This window comes from Solenopsis invicta, chromosome 6 (genome assembly GCF_016802725.1).
Source record: "Solenopsis invicta isolate M01_SB chromosome 6, UNIL_Sinv_3.0, whole genome shotgun sequence".
NCBI classification, from domain to species: domain Eukaryota; kingdom Metazoa; phylum Arthropoda; class Insecta; order Hymenoptera; family Formicidae; genus Solenopsis; species Solenopsis invicta.
Window position 1 is genome coordinate 24,657,723 of NC_052669.1, and position 23,466 is coordinate 24,681,188.

Consider the following 23,466-nt stretch of genomic DNA (forward strand, 5'->3'; position numbering starts at 1 on the left):
GGCGTTAAATCTTTAAGCTCTCCCCCGCGTTTCCCGAAAAAAAGGGTGCTCGCACTCGAACGGCGGGAGAGGGAAAAACGTGCTACGAGGTGTCGGAAAGTTTTACGTTGTCGGACGTGTTCCGCGGTCGCCGCGGCTCTCCCCCGGGAACGAGACCAAAAGCTTTCGCTAGGCGAGGATACAACTTTAACCATTCGAGCGCTAAGCAGCACTTCTTCTCATTCTTCCGCTCTCTTTCTCTTCGGCACACTTATGGAATACGTGAAAAAAATGCGGTCGGTGCATGAAATAATTACGAAAACTTTTAAATCCTTCGATCCTGCTGAATATTGGAACTTTTTTTCTCTAAAAGGAAAAATCTTTTGCGTAAAACGATTTTGCGATTTAACGTCCTTTTGGATTTTTTTGCAGAAATAGTAACAGACGCATTTGAATACAATCTAGATACATTATCGTTTTAATTAACTGACGTGATAATATCGAATTTTATTAGACTTCATTAGATCGCAGATATCCTTTTATTATGTACATCTGCTTACTATGCCAACATTGGTGGACTTAAATATTTGCGATAATTGCATAAGAAAATGACTTCACCGATGCGAAACACCGCCTTCGCGAGCTTTCAATGTGACGAGAACGTTCTCCAAAACGCTAAGATCACGGAACTCCGGCGCTACGAATAATTTCATTTCTCTTGTGGAGCTAAACAAAGGGAATCGCGTTGTAAACGTTGGCGAAAAGCTCGCTAAACACTTTGAGATTACCGGCGCCGTTCGAGGAGGAGAGCCTTTAAGGATTCGCGCGGAACGGAATTCTCCTTTAAGAGAATGCGAACGACGCCGCGGAAAGCACGGCAGCGCGGCGCTCACGAGTAGCGGCGAGAGGCAGTCGGCGAAATTCCACAGAGGGTGGTGGAGCTTAGTAACTATAATTCCTCGGGACGAGACACTAATCGGAAATTATGCAGAACAATTCGAGTTTCACGGCATCCGAGCTTCCGAGCCTGCTTCGATTCCCGCTTCGAGCCGCGATCTTCCGCGCGACCTCCTTCGCCTTCAGCTCGAGCCGATCACCTTTGCGCCTCCTCGCCATCACCGCAATCTTCCAGCCGCGTTATCAATTCCCTCCGTGCGCCACGTGAAATTCCTCCGTCGAAAAATTGAAACGAGACGAGACGCCCTCGAATCGGTCGCGCTCGTAAAAGTGCCACGCTCAATTCGCTATGCGTCGACAACCGCGTCGCGTCGTACTGAAGTCGCATCTTCTCCGCATATCCAGAATATTTCCGATCAGAGTGCAAGAACCCGTTTACAATCGCTTTGGGACTGTATTGAACGTTTTTTTTTTTTTTAAGAGCAAGCGCCATCGACGAACGAAACAGACAGACTTTGTGAAAAGTTTTATGAATAATTATATTTAGAAACTCAAATCGTAAATCACTTGACTAAGATCGAAAATGTTATAAAATCTCGATACCTTAAATTTCGGCATATAATGAATTTTTTGAGGCTCGAGAACCCGAAACCTAGAGAGAAATTTTCAGAGATATTCAAAACGTTGACAACTCGGAGTTTTATTAAAGAGCACGAAATCCGAAAAATATTAAAAACCGCATAGGAAATGTCAAGGGTTTGCTTATCCCTCATCTACCTCCCGGTGAGTAGGTCTCATAGCTACCTCGTGTCGCGTCGTAACGCACGTGCGCCTCTCTTCCAGCGTTAATTTGGCGGTTAAAGATTTCATCGCCGCGGCGGAGTACGTGCGGGCGGTTTCATTATGGCCTTCCGGTACAGCGAACCACTTCAAAACGGCCTACTTGCTCGTTCACGACGGGACTCAGGTACCTGTACTTGTTCATTGAATTATTGCGCTCCCGTGGTTGCGCACACAGTTGGCGCATAGGATCAGTTTAGTTTACGGCAAACGAGCATAACCATCGAGCAAAAGCTACGTGGCGATAACGTGCTTTAACGTCGTCGGGGATAGAAAGGGAGTGGAAATTAAGAATGAGGTAGAATCGAATTGTGCGGAGTTGGCGCATGTCGGAAAAAAGTTTTTATTGAGAAGAGGGAAAGTTACCTCCCTCTCTCCCGCGTAAAATGTGCTGTGGAAAATTATTTTCTTAAAGCTGACGTGTCGATCCGTAAAAGTAATGACAAAAACGTCAAGAGAGGTGCGAGAAGAATCTTATTACGAGAAGTGCTTAACACCCGGATTGGAAATCCGATGAGGAAAAATGCAATCTTGACAGACGTAACTGAAGAACCAATGATTTTTTTCACATCCAAAATCTGAAATATCAGTTGCATTTTCCAAAAATTTCTGAATACTCTCTAGATTGGAATCGGTATATTACTCATTGATTTGCAGTTCTATGCTTTTTAACTGTGATTATCAATAACTAGTCACTACCTTTTAGTGATTCCGATTAAGAGAGGGGGAAGGGGTGCTCTCACTAATTAGTACGTTATGACAGAAAAACAGTGTAATATGTCACTGAAAAATTAACATATAAATATAGCACTGAAAATAAGATTTGACTGATTCCGATTTAAAGAGTTTATTCCTCTCTACAATATCGAAATAATCAATATATTCCATCGAAGATAATTGTCTACCTTCCTCGCGTACACGAATATCGTGGGAATCGCGAAGTCTGTGTCGCGGCTGTAGTCGGTTATCGATTCGTTATGCCCGGCATTGCATTCCATTAAGTGTTTCATTCTGGTGACGCCCTCAGCCTGCCAGCTCGTCAAATTGTCAATGGCTGCGCGAAAGTGGGTCGCGCAGCTGTTGGATTTCCTGCCCGCAAAATTCGCCAGACGAGTCGCGATTTCTCTGTTCCGTGAATAATAAAGAATCGACGGGAAGACACGGAATGTACTCGGAATCGGCGCAGCCGTTTTGGGTCACTCACCGCGTATAAATTCTATCGGGACTCGCAGTCTCAGCACGATCGTGCGGAAAATTCGCTGAACGGACGTGTACTCGCTTGGTAATCCTCCGTGCAATTTCATATCCTCCATCTGAGATCGAGTAACGCACGCGTGATAACGCGAAATTATTCCGCACGACGGAACGGCTCTTTTGAATCACAGGATTATTTTCCTAATCTCGGCGCGAGAGGCGTGTGTACATAATTTTCTACAAAAGAAAATTGCGAATGTTTGTGCTTCGTGCGCGGTAATAAAGGTGGCAAATAAATGCGCGTAACATTGAACGCGAGATGTTAAAATAATGATACAACAAAACAGGATCTAGTTTTATTTGCCTCGTCCGCTGTTCGAGATTGTAAAATGCACGCGAAATTATTCAAAGTTTCTTTATACGCGCATGCAGTTTTTGTAAGTCGCGGAATTACTTTTTCTAATTTCCGCGCGAGAGAAAGATAATTATCTGTAATAAAATTGCGAACATTTACTCTTTTCCCGCGAGTAAAATACGAGACTCCGTGGAATTAAGGCTAATAAATGCGGGCGTCAATGGGGGTAGACGCGTAATAGATCGCATATTTCGTCAATGCGATAAAAAGAAATTAATGTGCCCATAAAGTGCGACCTGTGTGTGAACGTGAGCGTAATAAAAAATCCGGGCAATACATCTCGGGGCGCGACGCGAGAGATTTTCGCAAATGAAGCACCGATCACCGAAATGGACCACTAAGCGTTATTGACGAGAGGGAAAGTAATGGAAAATTGATCGGGCTTGATGACAGTCAGGTGTAAACGATCCCCAACCTCGGTCGCGTAGTTATTATTCGATTTGGCTGTACCGTGGATTAAAATGCCCACGTCCGTCGTCGCGTACGATTAAGTGCTGAGTAATTTTTTTTTTTTTAAGCGTTTGTCACCATTCCCTCGTACTTGTACATTCGACACTCGAGATTACGTCCGAAATTTAGGCCTACGATTCAATTAATATTCGCAACGTGGTGCAAAATAGCGAATATAATCGACGCGGTAGAGGTTTTATCGGGTTACGCAAACTTTTTAGATAACCGTTACTGCGCGCAAACATGTAACAAAAAATCTGTTGACACAAAGTGAACAAAAATCATGTTATATCGTGACAACGAAGAAAATATTGATTTCACGTGCAGTGGAGAGCGTTTCGCGTTTTTTTTACCCTCTCTCCTGGAAAAAATGGCAAAATATTTGTCCGAAATTTCAGAATAGTATTTTGACGCGGTCAACAAGGGCCATCGATTCTCTACTTTCAACGTGACCGTCTCCGATGAGAGATCGGCAAAAAAAAATAACGAAAAAATCGTCGCGTGCTCGATACAACGCTCGCCGATACAAGCGATCCTTTAACGTATTATTGTTTAATCCGACCGCGCTCGAAATCGAATTACGTCAGCCGAATGTATCGGCGCACGTGCCTGTGTCCCGCGCCATTTCACAATGGTAGGAAGCTAAAAGCTAAAACGATACTGGCCGATCGATACGAGAAGCGAAAATCGACATTTGCGAATTGTTCGCTAATTGACCGCTCATTGGCATAGAAAATAACGTTCCGATTCGGAATGAGGCTCACTGCGCGTGAAAATGCATTCGCAGGAAGCGAAAATTTTATTCAACGAAATTTTACTAGAAATCACGAATCGCAGGTGACAAAAATTTTGTTGAAAAATAATTGTAATTTGTTATCGAAAAATTACAAATAATAAAAGATCTGAAGAACTTTTGAATCGTCGAACATATTCTGGATTCTTTAACGCTTGAAACTTTATGGGAAGATAATATTCCTTTGATTCGTTATACACTAAGAAAAAAATTATTAAATTTTAATAAATATTTGACTACTTGCAATATTTACTTATTGTACATAAATATTTATTCATTTAAAAAAATGATGGTTAAATTAGTGGCTTTCGTACTAAATAAATATTTATTTACATTTAGTAAATATTTCATTGCAAGTATTCATACAAAGATTTATTAAAATTTAGTAATTTTTTCTCTCAGTGTACCTTTGATCATATTATCCTATGAAATAATTTACTAAATATTATACTTGCAAAAGCAAAAATATGTAGCTTGCAATTTGATTATCAAAAGTGCTTTATGACCTAATTTTAATAATAAAGAGAAGTACGCTATGAAAAATTATCAATTTTTTTAATATATATACAAAATACGTAGCTTTAACTCTTCTTAATTTCATAAAATGTTTTATGTATAATATATTCTATCTTACATTACTTTAGTTTGTGTAAGTTTTACGTATTTTATCTATAAAACTTTATAAAGAAGCGTTATGAATATAAATGTAAAAATGTGAAATTATCTTAACTTTTATTTACGTATACCTTTTTTGTGTACCTGGTCAGAGGTACATCATGGGTGTTGCAGAATCCATTTTTTATTTAATGTTAAAAGAATATTAAAAATATTAAAAATAACAGCTTAAATCTAGAAAAAAAAATATATTAATATTAATACTTGAAAGAATATTTTAGAATTGTTTTGTAAACGCTAAAATGAAACGTGCACAATGAAAGATATCAAAATTGGTTAATTGATTACATTATCTTTCCCTACTCACAATTCTACATTACTAGCTTTATGGATTTCAACACTGTGCATAGGAATCACTGAGTAGCAACGCATCCGAGAACCTTCTAGCATTTCAAATAGGATAACACCGCGTCGCCGTGGCGCGTTTCACGCGTAATTCCCTTGAAAAGTTAAACCGGGACATATCCTGTGTGTGCATATTATATGCAGTATACGGTGCATCTGACACGCGAGATGCGCGCCGCCGAGAACGTGTCTACGGGCGGCTATGACAATCGCGGCGCAGCCGGCCGACCAGTTGACATTTTCGCGTTTTCCGGGTCCTCGTGTCGTAATTAATTATCGGTTCGTCGCGACCAAAATAGACAGCCGCGCACTCGAGCGGAATTTCGCGTGCCGGGCCGACGTGACGGCCGGCGCGAATTCTGTCTTCGGCAGAAATTAGAAATCGACGTGTAATTCCGCGCCGTCGACGTCAGTCGGAGCAGCCAACCTGTTTCCCCGAACGCGCTTTAAACATTCTGTACGTCTGTCGACTGCATTAATAATCATAAAATAAAATATTATAGAAAAAGCACTTTAAGTAAGATTTTAAGAGCCGAGAATCTTTCAAGAATTATTTGACGTATCGAGCAATCGCTTGCACGCTTCGTGGATGAAACAGGATCGCCATTTGCCTACTCATACATTCGATATATAAATCAATCCTCTGTATTTTACTATCACTGCAGCAGACTGCGCAACCTGCGCGCGATATGATTTTATGAGAGCCGTAAAACATCTGAAGATATATCTTACGATTGGTACTCAAACATCTGCAAAGATCGCACCTTTACAGTATACTAAACCATCGATACTGCTCTCCCTATACTCATATTTCGCATTCCACAGATTACGCGATTGCGATCGTTTTTTTTTCCTTCCGCGATCTCATGCCAGAATCGATTTAATCGATACAGTTACGGGACTTAAAATTCCTGCGTTGTACAGGACCGTGCTCGACATATTTTTTTCTCTCTTATTTTTTTTACGCGCGTTACGCGCTTTCATCGAGCCGGTAGCTGAATCGCAGGAATCTCTCGCGCAGACTGTGGAAATATGCGATGGTGTATCGTACCGGCGTAATTGAGCCCGGACAATCGCTAATTAGCGATAGGTTTAACGTGTCTGCGTTTTGGCTGAATCGTATGACATAATCGTTGCCGAGTAATACGGTAACGACAATGTCTGACGACCTAGTCGCGCGCGTTTACCCGAAATTACGCCGGTACTTGCGGCCGTGTAACCGAGAGAAATTGTATGGTAAATATTTGCACGTCATATATGCGGGAAGCGGTAGTGCGCGTTGCGAGTTAATTGGCTACTACGCGCCGTTCAATAATAATAAATTAATATATCGGAGCATCACTCGTTGCAATGCTAATAATAAAACTCATCTCGTTCAATGCGACGGACAGTGACGGATCCGAGCGTGTCCTCGATTCCAAAATCGCTAATAAGTCACGTTACGTCGCAATTATTGAAGAAACTTCAAGATAAATTATCAATCTAAATTTTTAATTCCTCTGTCCCGAAATTTCGTATTGAATATCATTTCGTAATCGAATCAGTGCTGAAAGATTAAACACGTCTCGCCGAACGTTTCTCTCGTTTACATACAGCCTAAGATACTTTTGTATATAGAACGACTTACATATCCTTCTAATTTATAGGATGATCACGAAAAGTCACATAATCTCATTAAAGCACTAATATTGGCCGCCTTTGATGCGACCCTTATTGAATATACGAGCGTTTGAGCGCGGAGATCGAATCTTTTTCAAGTTGGTTTTAATGCATTATGCGACATTCGTGTCATCCTGTGGCATAAGTTCTTCCAGCACCCGGTAGCACACGTTGGATCCATCGATCAACAGAAAGACACGATAAGACTCTATCCACCCTCGCCCCTCTCGCTCCAGCTCTCTCACAACCAGCCCACCCTCTCTCAGCAGGAAATTACATGCTTACAGTGTCTCTTAAAGCGAACGACCTAATTACAAGTTTACCTTTTTTCTGTTTTCTGTTCGCTTCTTATGTTATGGACCGACCCTGGTTTCCGGTTTCTCTGTGCAGTCCTTCAAGGTAATTCGCCACCGCCTTTTTCTCTAGACTCTCTCTATTTCCGCCTTTATCTCTTTTTCTACCGCTCTAAAACATTCATTTGGATCGCCGTCACATCAATGTGTCACCATAATTGTACGAAACGTCTCCTAAAAGATCCGCGCGCGTGGGTTAGCCTGCGGTTACAGTTTATCGTAAAGTAAATCCTCGTGTAACCGCGCAACAAAGATCTCTTTGACCAAAAGTCGACTTCCTGAAGTCCCGTCTACGAAGAGAACGTACATTGACATTTGTTTCAATTATTTTGTATATTAAATTGAAATGAACATGAGTAAAGAACGTGGATACGGGCGTAATATGGAAAAATACGAATTTGATATTTCAAGTCTCTATGTTCGTTACTTTGTGGTGATACATACATATACACATTACATACATCATCCACACGTTCACACCACAGTTCATCTTTTTTCGATCTCTTTCCGTTTTCGCAATACATTCTATTCCTATTTTCTGCTTTTTTTCTATCACCCTTTTCGTTGTCTGTCTCTTTTGGTATTTTTCTATTTTTCTCTATCTCCATGAAGCATTTCATGTCTTTTTGATAGTTTCGTTTTTTCACGTGCCTCTTCTCGTACGCCGCCATATCTTCTCGCTCATCGTCGTTATCTTCCACTGCGTGCCGATGTCTGATGTTATTCGCTCCGAAACGTTTTCGAGATCGATGTAACGAAGAAGGTATTGACTCGGCAATGGCCGGATGAAGAACGTTGCTCCCGGATGTTCGAATGCGCTCCTATTTTGGCTCATCACACGAAGAGCCACACTCGTCTCTCTCTCGTGGAGAAAGATGACGCTAGACTTTTTGTCGCGCGCGTATCTCGCGAAAAAACCTTCACGTTCCATCGATCCGCGTTTTCGCGAGCAACATCGCCCATAAATGCGGACACCGGCGCGCATTACACGACGTCGCCAAGCTATGCAAACTGCGAACCACCGTGAGAGCTTTAATGCGCGCCTTTTTCGCGTCCGTTGTACACCGTACGCGCAAGTAGAGCAGCACGAGCGAGCGAAGAACGAGCGAGGCGGGCGCGTGCATGTGGTACGCGCGTATGCGTCGCAAAGGACGAGAACGCAACGGACGCATCGATGTGAAAGGAAGAAAAGGGTGCGAGGGGTGGAAAAAGAAAAGAAGAAATGCGTACAACGCGCGCGCGCCCGCACTCGCTCGCGAGCGTAGAGCGGCCGCTGACTTTGCATTTTGTAGTCGGTGTTTTTTTATGCGTCCTATTGCCTCTCTTTTTCAGCACCCCTTTCTACCTCCCTCGCTCGCCCTCAGCCCACACATCTACCCTCCCTCACGCTTGACGCGCTCAGGAAAAAAAAATCTGTATATTTTTTGCACGACACCGCTATATGCCAGCGCGATTTTTGAGGCCTTTTCCCCGGGACTGTTTACCCGCCACTATTTATGATGCAAATCAAAGCGGGCCTCTTCCCTCCTCCTCATTTTATGGCGCAACCCTGCGTCGCCCGATGAACGATTCAGAAAATCAGGTTGAACCTCGTCGGCTCCCGTGCATTCTAACGAGGCTCTCAAAAGCCTCTTCGGGAGAATTTACTCGAAGAGCGGAGATCTTTAGCGGAAACGTTGAGATCTTTGGCAGATATTTAGATACATGAATATTTAGTTATTAAATTTTTTACAGACTTGCGATCGATATTCGAATCACCAGAAATAAAAATTTGATTAAAATTAAAATTCTAAAATAATTTGAAGGGGTAAGATTAAATGTCGTAAAATGTGAACGTGTGTTGTTTTAAAGTCATTAGATGTGCTCTCCACGATCATAAATTAACAAACCTAATATAACAAGTGCAAAATTTTTTAGAATTTATTTACCTAGTGAATGAAATCATAAAATAATAAAGAGGCAAGGGACTTTTATCATCTTGTCATAAACAACCTCAAAAATTAATTAAAAACATAATTTCATATTTTACTGATAGTTTATTCTTAATGGGTTTTTTGTTTTTTTTTTTGTTTTCTCCGAAAATAAGACTTTAACTTTGTCGATGAGCCAAAAATCGAATTTGACCGACTTCGCAGTGCGGCAAGTTGAAATTACGCGGGGACAATGTTCAATCGTGACCTTTTTACGTGCAGCTTAGTGGACTAATAACTTGGGTTAATGTTCGCGAGCGGGTCACTCGTGTACGAGTTTTAGAACGTGAGTAAAATGCGAGAGTAACGAGGACGAGAATGACGTAACGCGGTTTTGATGAATACGCCCTCTAATTGGGGGACAAAACATATTTATGTCATCGTTTATTACTCGTTTGTTATTATAGATAGGATTCTGTAAAAGATTACCCTCCGAGAATCACAAATGACAAAAGCAGAAAAATAATAACGATCTCGAAGCGTTCGCAAAAAGATTTAACGAGTTAATTGGAGATAAAAAAAATGATACATTAAATTTTAATCTCTGGATAATTGAAATTATTTTGATAAAATTTTAATTGCGTAGTTTAATTATTGACGTGTTTGGAAATTAAACAGAGCAAATGCGTTCGATAAAATTTTCATCACGGTGATATCGATCGCGCAAACGTGAATTTGTAATCGGCGGGAAAAACGCACTACTTCTACGACATCCTATTTAGAGTGAATATTACGGCCGTTTTAGTTTTAATAACATTTTTGTTACACAAAGCGCGAACGTCGGGTAACATGTTCGAGATTATAATTAAGCTGTAAATAGTTCATCTCTCGGGGAAGAATTTTTTATCCAACGCATACAGTTAACTGATGGAAGCGGGCGTTAATGAGCACTGTGTATTATCGATCGCGATGCTCTCGCGGATGGTTACCCCAAAATGTACCCGATCCCCTTAACCGATCCCCGACCAAAGATCCAAAGGGAGAAAATCGCGCCTCCGCACACGATATTTGCACTCGCACGCTGCGAGCCTCGCAGAGAGAACGTCTGATCCTCGTTGTAGAAACGCATGCCTGATAGACTGTTATGCGTATGCGTACGCGTTAACGAGGACATAGTCTGGATGCATAAATAGACGTATACACACACACGAACACACACGCGTACATACGACACGATGTGTGCATGTCAGTAATTCTCGTTGCGTCGATAGAATCCCAATCTCTTCATTGAACAGTCGCAGGAAAAAAAATAGGTCAAATAAACGTTACGGTGGCGAGATTGTTGTTTCAGTTGCGGTTTTACGTTGCGGTCTCTTGTCGAACTCTCTCCGCCGAACGAATCGGTAGAATCCAAGATTCACGGATCACTCGGAGACCGCAGTGTCCCGAGGCATTCGCGCGCGTTCTCGAGATTTTTCTTTTTCTTTTTTTTTTTTTGAGTTTCCCCCGCTCATTTTCCTCCGCGTTTCGGGTGCTGAGTGATTGTCTGCCACCTGAAACAAGGATTCTTCTGGATTCATTACTCAGCGCGGTCGTTCGCCATTTACAATCCTAAAGAAAGGAAGCTCGAGTTCCGACGCGCCGCGCGGAGAAGACGCGGGAAGTCTCGGGGAAATGAAATATGCCGCGACGAAAAAAAAAGTCCGCGGAAAAGCTCCCCCTTTTTTCTCTATCTGTCTCATCCTCGCGTGAGTCCGCTAGGCGGAAGGCGCAGCCGAGGACGAGACGCGCGCTCGCTCGCGCCAAACAAGCGTCGTAAATTTCAGCGTCTCGCCTCGAGAGAATCGTACCTCATCGAGAGAGGGAATGCAAGCGCGCTGCCTTCTTGCAAGCCGCGTGTCGACAGTGGCTTTATCTCGGAAGAAAGGCGTCCGGTCGAAGAAAGTTCGCGCGGAGTTCCGGGGCGTGCTTTCCGTGCCTCTCCGGGACGGAAGCGAAATCGCGGTGATATCTGACTTTTTTTAAATAAATTGCGAACAATAGTTCACGGGATTATTTACGCTTCGATACGCGACCCCATGCGAAACGCGAGAAAGTCACGCAGCTCGCATTAAAATCGAATGAATAGATTTTATTTTTAATTGTTGTTCCGATTTGGCGAGAGAGTATTGGAAAACAGAATTCGATAATAATATTCAAGCCTAGTTACCGAGCTCCAGTAAAATAATTTCAATTAAATGTCCGATTAATATAACCAAATATTTAGTAATATTTAGTTTGGCAATCGATTGGATATCACGTTTAGTTACTTTAATATGATTACTAAATATTATTAAATATTTGGTTAATTAATGGAACATTTAATTGAAATTATTCCATCAAAGCTTGATTATTATTCTCAAGCTACTTTTTTTAATGGGTAGAAGAGTTTGAGATCCCCACCACAATAATTTCACCCAAAATGATAATTTGTACGAACGGTAGCACAAACGCGCGCAATTAAATCGGGATGCTTAATTGTTAAACAGAATAACGCGTCGCATTTTGGTGACATAAATGTTCGACAATCGGCCGTGTCATTAATAACTTTATTCATGCTCAATCACATGGCCAATCTAGAGCTCGCGGTCGTTTTTATCATAAATGCGTGTTCTCTGTGTCGCCCGGAACAATGTACACCGGCACTAATGACGCGTTAATAATCTGGGAAATGCAAGCGCTGACATAAATGTATCCGCGAGCTTTAAAAGACTATTTTTATTCCACGGAAAGCCGACAAGGTGTGACGCATTAGTCACTTCCGATATTAAAACCTCGTATAAATCGCTGAATCCTCGTTTGTTGAACGCCGAGCTATTATCTTTCTGTCATCTAACAGCCTTTTAGTTGCTGCCTTGAATATCACTGAACGTCATCTGAACGGGTCAGATATTGATAAAAAAAATTTATGTTTGACTTTTTAGAGAAACTTCCGGAGTCGTTACCTCTATGGTAAAAGGGTTTATACGTGTTGTGTGACTTTCTCCCATACCACCCTTCGATCACGAAAGATGCACCTTTACGACGGTCAAAATAGAAACTTGGCGATAAAACGGCCGAAAGTTCCAGAGAGAATCGCGGATGTTTAGCGGGAGGGACGGGACGTCGTAAAATGCGTCGCGACGCCGCTCGAGGGACGAGCACGACGTTCGCGAGGTGCAACTCGAGTGTATCTCGCGGACATAACTGGGACTATCAAACCATAATACAGTCATTTGGGTGACTAGTAAAGAGTTACACGGCCGACGAAGAACCGTGCGCGTGTCCGTGGGCGGCTTTTACGAGACTCTTAAAAGCGGACTTAAACGCTCGTACGGCGCCTCTACCGCGACTACGAGTGCGGGGCGTAAATTTTCAACCCGACGTTACGGCATTACGACGTTACAACGTTACTCCGACGGTTTGACAAGAGACGTCGCGAGCGCGGGCGAGCGAGCCGCGCGATTGGATCCCGTAAATCGATGTAACCGCCAAACCGCCGCTGACCGTCGAGCGTGTCTAATAATGTACGAAGGCTACTGTGATATATCGAGTTCGGATTTCTAACGCGAGATCGAGTGGGATTTAGGGAGGATCTCCTCCGTCCGGCGTTGCGGCGACGATAAAGGATTTACGAGTGGAATTTCGTTCCTCGCGGTTGTAATGGCTTTCCTGATGAAGATTGAATTCGGCCCTCCCGGCGCTTTTCGGAACCTCTGAACGCCGGGCTCTTTTCTTTTCTCTTTTTTTTTTTACAATTGATAAGATCGCGAAGATTATCGTTTATAGACGCCTCTTTATTTCTGTAAATAAATAAACAAGTGTGAATTTTTCAAATCGGAATACACTAAATTTAACTCGGGAATAGTCATCTGAAGTGTTATTTACACTCTGACAATGAGAAAATAAAGCTTAGTATAGTGCACAGAGAGAACAGTTGCGCTAAAATATTTAAAAGCTTTAGCTAGATGCAGATCTAAAAAGAATTTTATTGGATTACCAAAATGATTTTTTTTTTTATGAAGAATATGTTCAAATATGTTGAGCAATACTGCAAAAAACTTTTAACATTCTATTATAGCAATCAGTTGAGTGTCTTGTATAATTTTGAAAGTTTGATACAGCTTCCGCTATATCCAGTTAAAATTTTAGATACTTTACCAAAATAGTTCTTTTCGTGTAAAATTCGTTACTGATCGATAATCCGTACTTATTTTTGTTGTATTTTGTTTCTCTTTACTTAAAAAAATATATATATTTATACACATAACAATTTTAAATAAATTATAGAATGGGAAATCGTTTAACGTTAAAAAAAAAAGTAAATGACTATTCTCGGGTTAAAGAGGAACGACGGGAATGTGTTTGGAAGTAGGACGGGGTGCACAGTCATATTCTCATGTTCTGACTGATGACTTGGAAGCAGCGCTCGTACAAATTACTAGCTACCGCCTGGGGAATGCACCGTCCTTATCTTCCAAGGAAGATTAACACAGCGAGCACGCGTACGCACTCGAGAGCCGATCGCATGCACATGATTATTACGCATAATCATTACACGGCTGTATATTACGCGTATAAAGCTATAATAAGTATCTCTTCGCAACGTAGCCGTGTAATATTGATTTCGCTGAAAGACACTGTCAACACTCTCTTCAATCGTTGTGCTTTGTAAATAGCCATAATTTTCAGAGAGTCGTAGCGAGAGATCGAAGCGTTTTCGCGAGCCGATCGCTTTCCAGCCCCCGATTCCAGCCCTCATCGTTTCTCGCGCAACGCTCTCGCCGCCTGACAAGTTAGTGCTTCGAATGCGCCGTAAAAAAAAATTTCATTTTCGAAGTATCCCTGTATTATCCCCGTACCGCGCGTGCATCGCTCGTGCGATGCTAAGAGCAGTTTTACGATGACTGCAACGCGCGACTTTACGACACTGACGCGCGACCGGATGAGATCTTTTAGCGACAGTAACGCACTGCACGTGGCACTGCTATTTGTTAGTCCTACGCTGAGTGTTAGTTCTATGAATGCCGCATGCCGTCGAGGACGAGAGCACCGATTTACGCGACGTATACACACGTCGATCAAGTTTCGATTCAAGTTCATCATTTTGCTGTCGGAAGGTGTCGAAGGATTTATTACGCGAGAATAGCGAAGAAAGTGTGAAAGTTTCAAAGTTGTCACACGCGATGATCAAAAAGGGGGAAAGAGGGGGGGAGGGGTGGAGATAATCAGCGAGTTTGAATCTAATTCGTTTGGCAGGAGATTTTCAAAAATGCAGATTTTTTTCTTAGAAATCTAAGGATCCTGTCAAAGATTCGAGGAAGAAATCCAGGAAGTTTAGAAATGTGCTCAGAATCCGCGGAGATACAAAGCTTCGAGGGGGGAGGTGAAAGATCTTTCACCGTTATTTATAGACAGATTACTTCGCCTCGCTTACTTCTCGTCGCATGCGATACTGAAGATTTATAAGCGAAGCGGGGGCAAAACTTCCTTCGGCGTGTGTGTGCGCGCGTAAAGGTATATAAGTTGGGGAAGCCGCGTTTCCCATGATTCTCACAGATCATGATACGGACCCTCGCGACATTCACATAACGGCATAGCCACGATCTCACGCGAACATATTTTATCAGTGCATTCGATCATAAACGCTCTTACCATTCATCTCCCTTTTTGAATCATCTCATCACGCCTAATCTATCCCGCTGTATCGTTGCCGTAGGATGCCCCGCGAGAGATGCGTATCGGCCGCGGGAGTATTATCCGCCCGGCAACTTTCAGTCCATTTTTCTTTGGCGAACGCATAATCTCGGACTTAATTCCCGAGCTCTCTTCGGGAAAATGAAAATTAAAGAGCGCTCGCGGTAAGCGCTCTTGAATTAAATTCCTGCTAAAGAAAAGTCGACGCTAAATTCCTTGAGAAAACAACTCCCGCCGCTCGTATACGTCTCCCTTAGGGCACCCGCAATTACAATTAATGCATAGTCTAACCAGGGAATTAAATACAGATCTCGGGATTTTCGGGGGACCCGGCGCCGGCGCCAGCGCCGATGTTCGGACTCTCTGTGGTCCTTAGATCCCCGGAGCTATCGAATCCACCCAACAATCCCGAGCGATCGACTGATTTGTTTAAGTATTCGCCGGATAGCTGCAGCCCCCTGTCTCTTTTGAAAGGAAACGTTAATTGCGAACGGAGCGTCTCGATAGAAATCCCTTGGGGACCCCATAGATCACAATTAGCTTCCCCGCGAGCCGCGGGGGGGCGAAACAAAATTTTCCGCGGCACGAAGAGCAAAGCTCGCGGCGGCGGCGGCGGCGGCGGCGTCGTCGTCGTCTTGCCATTACTCACGATGATATCGTGGCGGTGTAGCGATACCGTCGTTTTCATGCGAAATGACGTTTATCGTAATTGCCCGTCCGGGCGCATTGAGCGCACTAAATTTCCGCGGCGCGCCCCTCTATTAATTACCTCCTGATAATCTCGACTTGTAATTTACAATACGCCGGAGGACCCTCCATCGAAAAATCGCGCCGTCGCGCTCGCGACGAGCGCGACGGGGCAATTCGACCGTGGAATGAATCGCCCGATTAATCGCAGTTGCAAATGACTGATCGTTGTGATCAGTGACTAATTAAACCTCGCGCGGCTCACCGTAACGGGCAAAATACCTCACTTTCTACGGTCGTTCGATCAATTTACAAGCGATATTAATTCCCGAATATCGACGATAGCGGATAGAAGAGAAAAAGAAGGGAAAATAGCGGTAGCGCGATCAATCTTTTCCGCTGACGGGGGACAGGGGGGTAGAACGCGCACCTCAAACGGTTTTACGTCCTCGGGAGAAACGAGCGAAGGATGGAGGATCGATTTCTCTTCCGGAGAGGAGTCGCGCGAGGAGCCGCGCGTGCTCCGAGATAAAAAGAGAGTCTCTCGCGCGCGTGATCCCCCTCTCTGTACTCGTACGGTCGTGTAACGATCTTTCTTTTTTTTATTCCTTTTTTTTCTTAATCAATATTGTGTACATGTGTTTACTACCTTTATATTGACTCAATGATGTTATTCTGTGGTGCTTTGCATGTCTCTATTGGACTCTGCATGTCGTATAGGGCATCGTAAGTACTTACTAAATGAACTCTCATCATGAGACCTACGAATACACACGACACTTTTCAGACGCCAATCTCGTTGCCGGAGGGCGGACGGATTCGCGGATCCAACGATCCCAGGACGCATTCGGATTCCTCGGGGCTTCGAATCTTCAATATGCCTCGAATGCTCCTCGGGATCCGTTGGATTCGCGGATCGTTCGATTCCTGAATGTTCGGACTTCCCCAGGCCGAAGATCTCCGAAACTTCCGATTCTCGGATTTTGGGAACGCTGAGTCTCTCGATCCTCGAATTCGGATGATCGGAATCGAGATCCTTGGGTGCCGACACATTCAGGAATAATCGATGGATCGTTTGATCCTTGAATACTTAGATCCTTATACACAAGTAGTAGAATCTACGGCCGAATCTACGCCATTTATATGAAAATGCGATCGAGGAATCTCGTTCCGCTGATCCGTTCTTCAAAAATAAAGGAAGAAAAGAAAATGCGATACAAGTCCAAGAAATAAATTCAATATAACCGTGACGCGCCAAACTAGGAATGAAATGAAAGAGAATAAAATGATAGAGGATGATGAAAAGGGAGAGCGCGTCGCATCTAATCAAAATAGAGGTGAAAATAATTTCCTTAATAAAAACTAGTCAAAGTAAATAGAAATTCTGAAATGTTAATATTTATAAATTCATTGAATCCGCGAGATCGATGAACATCCAAAATCCTTGAAATAATTAAAGATCCGCGAAGAAAATCTCAGGATCATCGACAATCTCGGCTACGTGCCACTCGAGACAGTACTGTTCCGAGATGTATTTTTGCTCCAGAACGGAAAGTTCGCCGACACGTATACAACTTCACGGTTCGATGCTCTGAATACAAAAGAACGGAGTCGGTGAAAAGAAAAAAAAAACTAGAGGAACGAGCCTTCGCCGATCGATACGATTTCAAGTTGCGGAAAAGAATACTGTTCCGCCACACGGGCGAGCCTTGTCGCGAGTATTCTCGCCTCCTACATTTTTATTAATTTATCCCGGCATAGGAAACCTTAGCAGTAGCCATGTATCGTTATTAAACTCGCCCTTCTCGTCCGTTCGGATAGATAACCCGGCTAACGACCGCCGATCAACTTCTATTACGACTCTGCCCGTTTCCTCTCTGTCTCTTATCCGTCGGTCTGTTATCATTTCTCTTTTCTAGTTCTTTGTCAATACTTTTCTCCCTCAACGCCTTCAGATGCCTAGTTAATCCCCCTTTTCGTTACTTCCCGGCTTTCCCATCGGCCACGAGTCTCGAACCTGCAAAAGAGAGATTAACGAGGGACGAGCAAAAAGAAGGATGAGTGGAAAGGGAGTGAAATAAATAAGCGGTTGGGGGAAAAGGAAGGGGGAAGGGGGGAAGCGAAAACGCGGAAAAGAGAGAGTTTCGTGCCACGAGGGAAATGCCGACGGCGTTTGGCAGACACGGGAAAGGGGAGAAATGACTTCCGCGGATTTTTCCTGCTCGAAAGCCGATGTTGTTCTAACCCGAGGGTGCATAAACTCCATCCTTTTAGGAATATTATCCGACCGGTATGAGAATCATGTAATTTTGCACTCGCGTATGTGCCGAAAGAGAGAGAGACGTAACGATTGAAGTCGAGAATTTCTCGGGGCAAACATACATTTTCAAATATTTTTCTTTGACCTTACTTCGTTACTTGATTTTGGCATTATAATGAACATTCGCTCCTCTGTATCAATAAAGTAGTTGTATGCACTCCTCTGTTCTCAGCTGCAGAAAAATCCAGGGAATTGCTTCTCTCTCTCTCGCGTCGTCTGTTGCGTAAATGAGAAACGCCCAAAAGTGATTTTTCAGGCACGATGATCGGATTTCCTGTATTCTCCCTATTGTTTTCTCACTCCATCTCATCCTGCTCTTCATTTCGTGCCGAAAATCCTCTTCTCCTTCGCCCTCTCTTTTTCCGGTTATTCTCTCTCATTAAACTCGTCTATGGACACCGAGAACCACATCGAAGCTGCGGGCTCGTGAATAGCTAACTGCCGCCTCGTTAATTACCTTCCCGGTCTTTTTTTTCCAATGTAATGCGATCCGACAGGAGTTCGAGTACGAGCATATGCGAGAGATGCCCGTTTTAACTTTTGTGTTATTCTTCCCTCGCGAAATTTTTAACATGTAGCAGTTTCTTTACGATATCTCGTAAAGCGTGTGTTTCACGAGAAATACACGTAAGATTTTTCATGCTTCTCTCACCAAGCTCTTTAGGCAGAAAAATCTATCTTTTAACCATTCCCTGTCGAGTTACACGTCTAAATTTTTTATTTCTTCCAAAATGTCTCGTGTAGGTCACATATGTATTTCGTCGGAAAATACGCGATCTCCAGTTGAGATTTATCAAAGAAATAGCGCTTTAAAACAAGTACTTGCCGAGTTATGACTCATTTACGACTTACTTTTACTCTCCCAAGACATTTTTTTAAAGCCATCTTAAATTTGCGATTTTATCATGTTGTGCAAGACAGGAAAGGCAAATTAATAGTTTCCGATATGACCTCTTTTTGTGATACTTTGATATTTAAAAAAAAAGACGAATTTTTTTTTAATAGTATCTCAGTGTGCATCTTCACTGATATTGATAAAGTGTTGATATCGCATTTTATAACAGGAAATATTTTCAGCCTCTTATCGAAAAATTGTGAGTTAATATTCTATCCAATAAGTTTCGTTTGCTTATTCGATGGGATATTAAGCTCCCCATCAAATTTTTATTTCGTTACTCTTCTACAAGTGACTTCATTCTGCTATCCAATTTCATCGACCATTATTTTTTGTTTTTTTACGAGTTGATTAAAGTTTAATTTCCAAAATTTGATCGTGCTGCCTGATCTGTCTGCACAGAAAACCGCGACCGTTACTACGGGCGAAGAAGGAAAATTATGTGCGTCACGTAATGTTGCCGCTTCCGCGAACCACTGACGGTCACGTCCCGTTACCACGCTTTCTTTTCCTTTACATCCTGTGTCTTTCCCATAAGTAATTCATTCCGTCTCTACCTCGCGGCGCAAGTTGCACGGAGTTTCAAGTTCGTTACGTCGATCTAATTGCGACGGTTTCTGTCTCGCGAGCGCAACCAGTCCTCTGAATTTCAAGTATTTTTCATTTTAAACGATCTCTCGGGGATCTCTTAGCGTCCTCCTCGGACGCAATTTTCGTCGCCTCCCACAAAGGATTTTATTTTTCGAGATTATGCTCTCACGCCTCCTCGTTTTCCGTTAGACGTCATTCGCGAACACGCATGGGGGACTCGGCAAAAAAATCAGTTTCCTAAGAAACGACTCCGAACAGAAACTCCAATCGGAATCACTTCAAGTACGGTTCGCCGAGTATAACGGACGATTAAGTACGAAAATCAATTTTCATCGAAGATCCGAAAGAATCGTCCGCAACGAAAGTGGAGGACTTGGTGAACTCCGCGCCGCACGTTGACTTGTCTCTTCATCGTCCAACTTCCCTTCGAGTCCTCTCTCCAACTTTTTTTTATCTTTCTCACTTCCCAATGTTTCTCCCTGGAGAGTAAATGGCGTCCAAAGATTTGGCATGGTTCATATAAAATTCCGTTACGCCTTAATCCGTCTCTTCCTCCCTTTGATTAACACGTAATGGAACGTTGATGACTTCGGCCCGAATTTGGAAGCCATCGACCCCTCTCATAAGTAATCTCAATGTCGCCTTTTACGTTTCTCCCTCTTTTTTATTCTCTTTCTTTCTCTGTTTTTCTCTTGCTTTTCTCGTTTGTTTTTTCTCGACACGGCTCCTCGTAGAACCGAGGCGCGGTAAGCAATGCGTAACCGATCGACAGAAGTCTCTTCTCTCCGTGTAGGAAAAGGAAGACGGACCGGTGTACAAGTTTTACGAGACCATTCGCGATTTCGGGGACGAGATTATGAGCTCCATCAGTCACCTGAATGACGTTACCCTCTTCGCGCCCAGCAACGCCGCGCTGGACGAGCCGGGGGTGAAGCAGATGCTGCAAGACAAGAACCGCATGAAGGAAATCCTCAAGCTCCACTACGTCAAGGAGCGGCTAACCCTCGAGAAGATCAAGGACAAGAGCGTCAGCCAAGTAAGTCAATTTTTCTCTCTGCGTACGAAATAAAATTGCGACGAGATTAACATAAGATTGTATAATATAAATCAGGCTCCATTTTTAAGTCACTTGTGTATTAGATATAATATTGTGCCTGAAATATTAACTTTGCTTATCTTTAATCATATTCATGAGCTTAAATTCATATTTATTTATTCCAGTATATGATTACCATCAAATGTAAGACTCATCTCATACCTCAATCTCGCTTAAATATTTTCTTAACGTACATTGCTTTATTTTAAAAGATTTTTCTCCATCTATTCTTACCAGAAGCTCGACATATCGTCAAAGAATAATCACACACGTGGAGATATACTAATACATTGATTAACGCAGCTTTTTTTTTGTTTTTACAAAGACAAAAACCGTATTTGGCGGAAAGCAGCACCTCGGGGTAATTACAGATTCATACAGCTTTCAGTGTTCTCTTCTTTTTACTCTTTGTTTTTTTTTTTTTAAACGTGAACTGTTCGCAAACGCTCTATCTGCATCCATTCGCACTGTCCGCTTTCATGCGTTTCTCGATGTTGAACGTATTACGAGCGCGAAACGAATACGAGCTAACATTTCCAACACTAACACGCCGCGTCGGGGCATTCGGCAATCGATAGCGTCAATAAATCTCGCCCCGCCAATAGCTTTAGTAATCGAACGCCAAAGAGATTTCTATTCTTGCCGCGATACACGGTATACGAGGTGGCCGACAAGTCATCATTGAAATTTAGCGGGTGAGACCTAACGTCGGGCGTCGCCGCAACGACAGCGAAGGAATTTTGATCTCACAGTTCTGTATTTCACGTTACATCGTAAGGGAGTGGGCTACAAAGACATCGCTCTCGAGAGACGACTCGTTTCGTCTATTGAGAGAGAGAGAGAGAGAGAGAGAGAGAGAGACGCTGACTTTTCCGTCACCCCCTATGCCGGGAAACGTACGACTCGAATGAAATTGCGAGATTCGACAGTCCGCGGAATGGATTTCTGCCGTTTCGTCGACAATAGGATGTAACGATAATTGCGTATTTTTGCGAGGAGTTTCCGACGACGGCGACGCGGGGACGGAAGCGAACTCACCTGGTCGGGCGCGATAAGGAAGCTCGGGCTTCCTCGGATTAAGTGGATTGGAAGATAAAAAAGTTCCGCGGGGGAGAGAGGAGTCGCCTCCTGACGTCATAACAGTGCGCCGGGCGCCGTTCCGCTCTTAAACTTTCCTCGAAGTCGACCGGCACGCCGGTTCGTTTTCGCACTTTTCGAGGCTCATTATCATCCAATCAGCATGGCGGAACTTTTCGTCGGAATAACAAAAAGCTCTCGGCAATTTTCTGCCGGCTCCTGCATTTTCTACCCATCCCGCCCTCTCCCCTCGCGCATTTCCCCCCCTCGCATTTGCTTTCGCTTATTTTTACGGAGTCGAGAACATCTTCGCCGACGACGAAATTGCGATTGCCGCATGAACCTCCTTCATTCCAGGCGCCGTTTATACATATATATTTGAGACGATCACGGACAGTCGAGTGCGCAAGTTTTCCTTTTTCCATTGATCTTCCGTCTCGGATCTTTCGACCAGCTTATCATCGCCCTTTTCGCACCGACGTTCCATAGATGTACAATCGCACGCGCTACGTTGTTATCCGCATTATCAATCATACGCGTCGCATAGCGTTTTCCACGCCGCGCCGCTCGAAAACGTCTCGTTAACGCACGCGAAAACTCAATTACACTGTGTAGAGAGAAGCAGCAAATACCGGTAATCGCGATGCGCCGGGAAAATCAACATGGAGACTCGTAATCGCTTAGGCTGCGTCGCTCTTTCCGGCACGCACGACGATTCGTATATTAATCTTATTCGTTATTAGCGACATCGATTGCCAGCGTTACACGCCATCACCTGTACGTGCGCATCCACGAGAGAGCGAGAGAAAGCTGAGGGACAGTTGTAGGATAATTCTCGCGCAAAACCGATAAATTCCTTCCTAAAAACGCCCTCGTATGCCTCCGGACGAGTTTATTGGCTCTGCAACATTGTTTGCAGATTTGCCCGTTATCTGTACGCACTGCCGAATTTATAGGGTGCCGCCGGTGCGACGCGTCTCGCAAATCCGCGGTGAAAAATCATGCCCGGCTGATTGCGCCTCGCGGGTTTGCGAAAAAAAGGGTGGACGAGACGAGAGCGCGGCGGGGAAAATCGCGAGGCGAATCGTATCACGCGAATGTTCGGTCGGAAAATACGACGCGGTATCGCAATGGAAACTCCCGTGCGATATCGCTTTACAGCTTTTAAACAAACAAATGTAGCATCGGAATCGGATCTAATAATCCGCGCCGCTAATATTAATACGCGATACTAAAAAAAGAGCAAGGCCAATTTTGATTTAATCGGCTTTCAATTTCCGATCCCGGAAATAATTTTTCCCTTTCCGAAAAAATTTATTTCCGAATTAATCGGACGAATGAGATAAATATCGCAATTACCGACAGCGTCCCGCACGCTGAAAATTTAATCTACGCTTTTTTGAACGTACACGTTATATTATTACATAGCTATTTAATTGATATGACGTAATTATGACAATATAATGGCACAGCATTTAATTGAATTCTTAACAAGACTACTTATTGTTACAACATTTCATTAAATATGAAACTTTAATATTTTAATTAAAAGAGCGTTTAATGTCGAATTTTCAG

General features: G+C 43.2%; 1 protein-coding gene across 8 annotated transcripts in view; it reads left to right on the forward strand.

Annotated features, from left to right (window-relative positions):
• The window catches only part of LOC105200520 (fasciclin-1), a 248,801-nt gene that overhangs the window by 209,318 nt on the left and 16,017 nt on the right, over positions 1–23,466 (forward strand). For 4 of the 8 annotated variants that reach the window (XM_039451007.1, XM_039451008.1, XM_026134341.2 and 1 more), the window contains 4 exons: positions 7,638–7,646; positions 16,633–16,638; positions 20,512–20,754; positions 21,140–21,175. In XM_039451007.1, coding sequence (XP_039306941.1) covers positions 7,638–7,646; positions 16,633–16,638; positions 20,512–20,754; positions 21,140–21,175 — 294 coding nt within the window. The remainder of the gene's footprint in view (positions 1–7,637; positions 7,647–16,632; positions 16,639–20,511; positions 20,755–21,139; positions 21,176–23,466) is intronic. The other 4 variants (XM_026134344.2, XM_026134342.2, XM_039451006.1 and 1 more) reach the window with 4 other exon arrangements.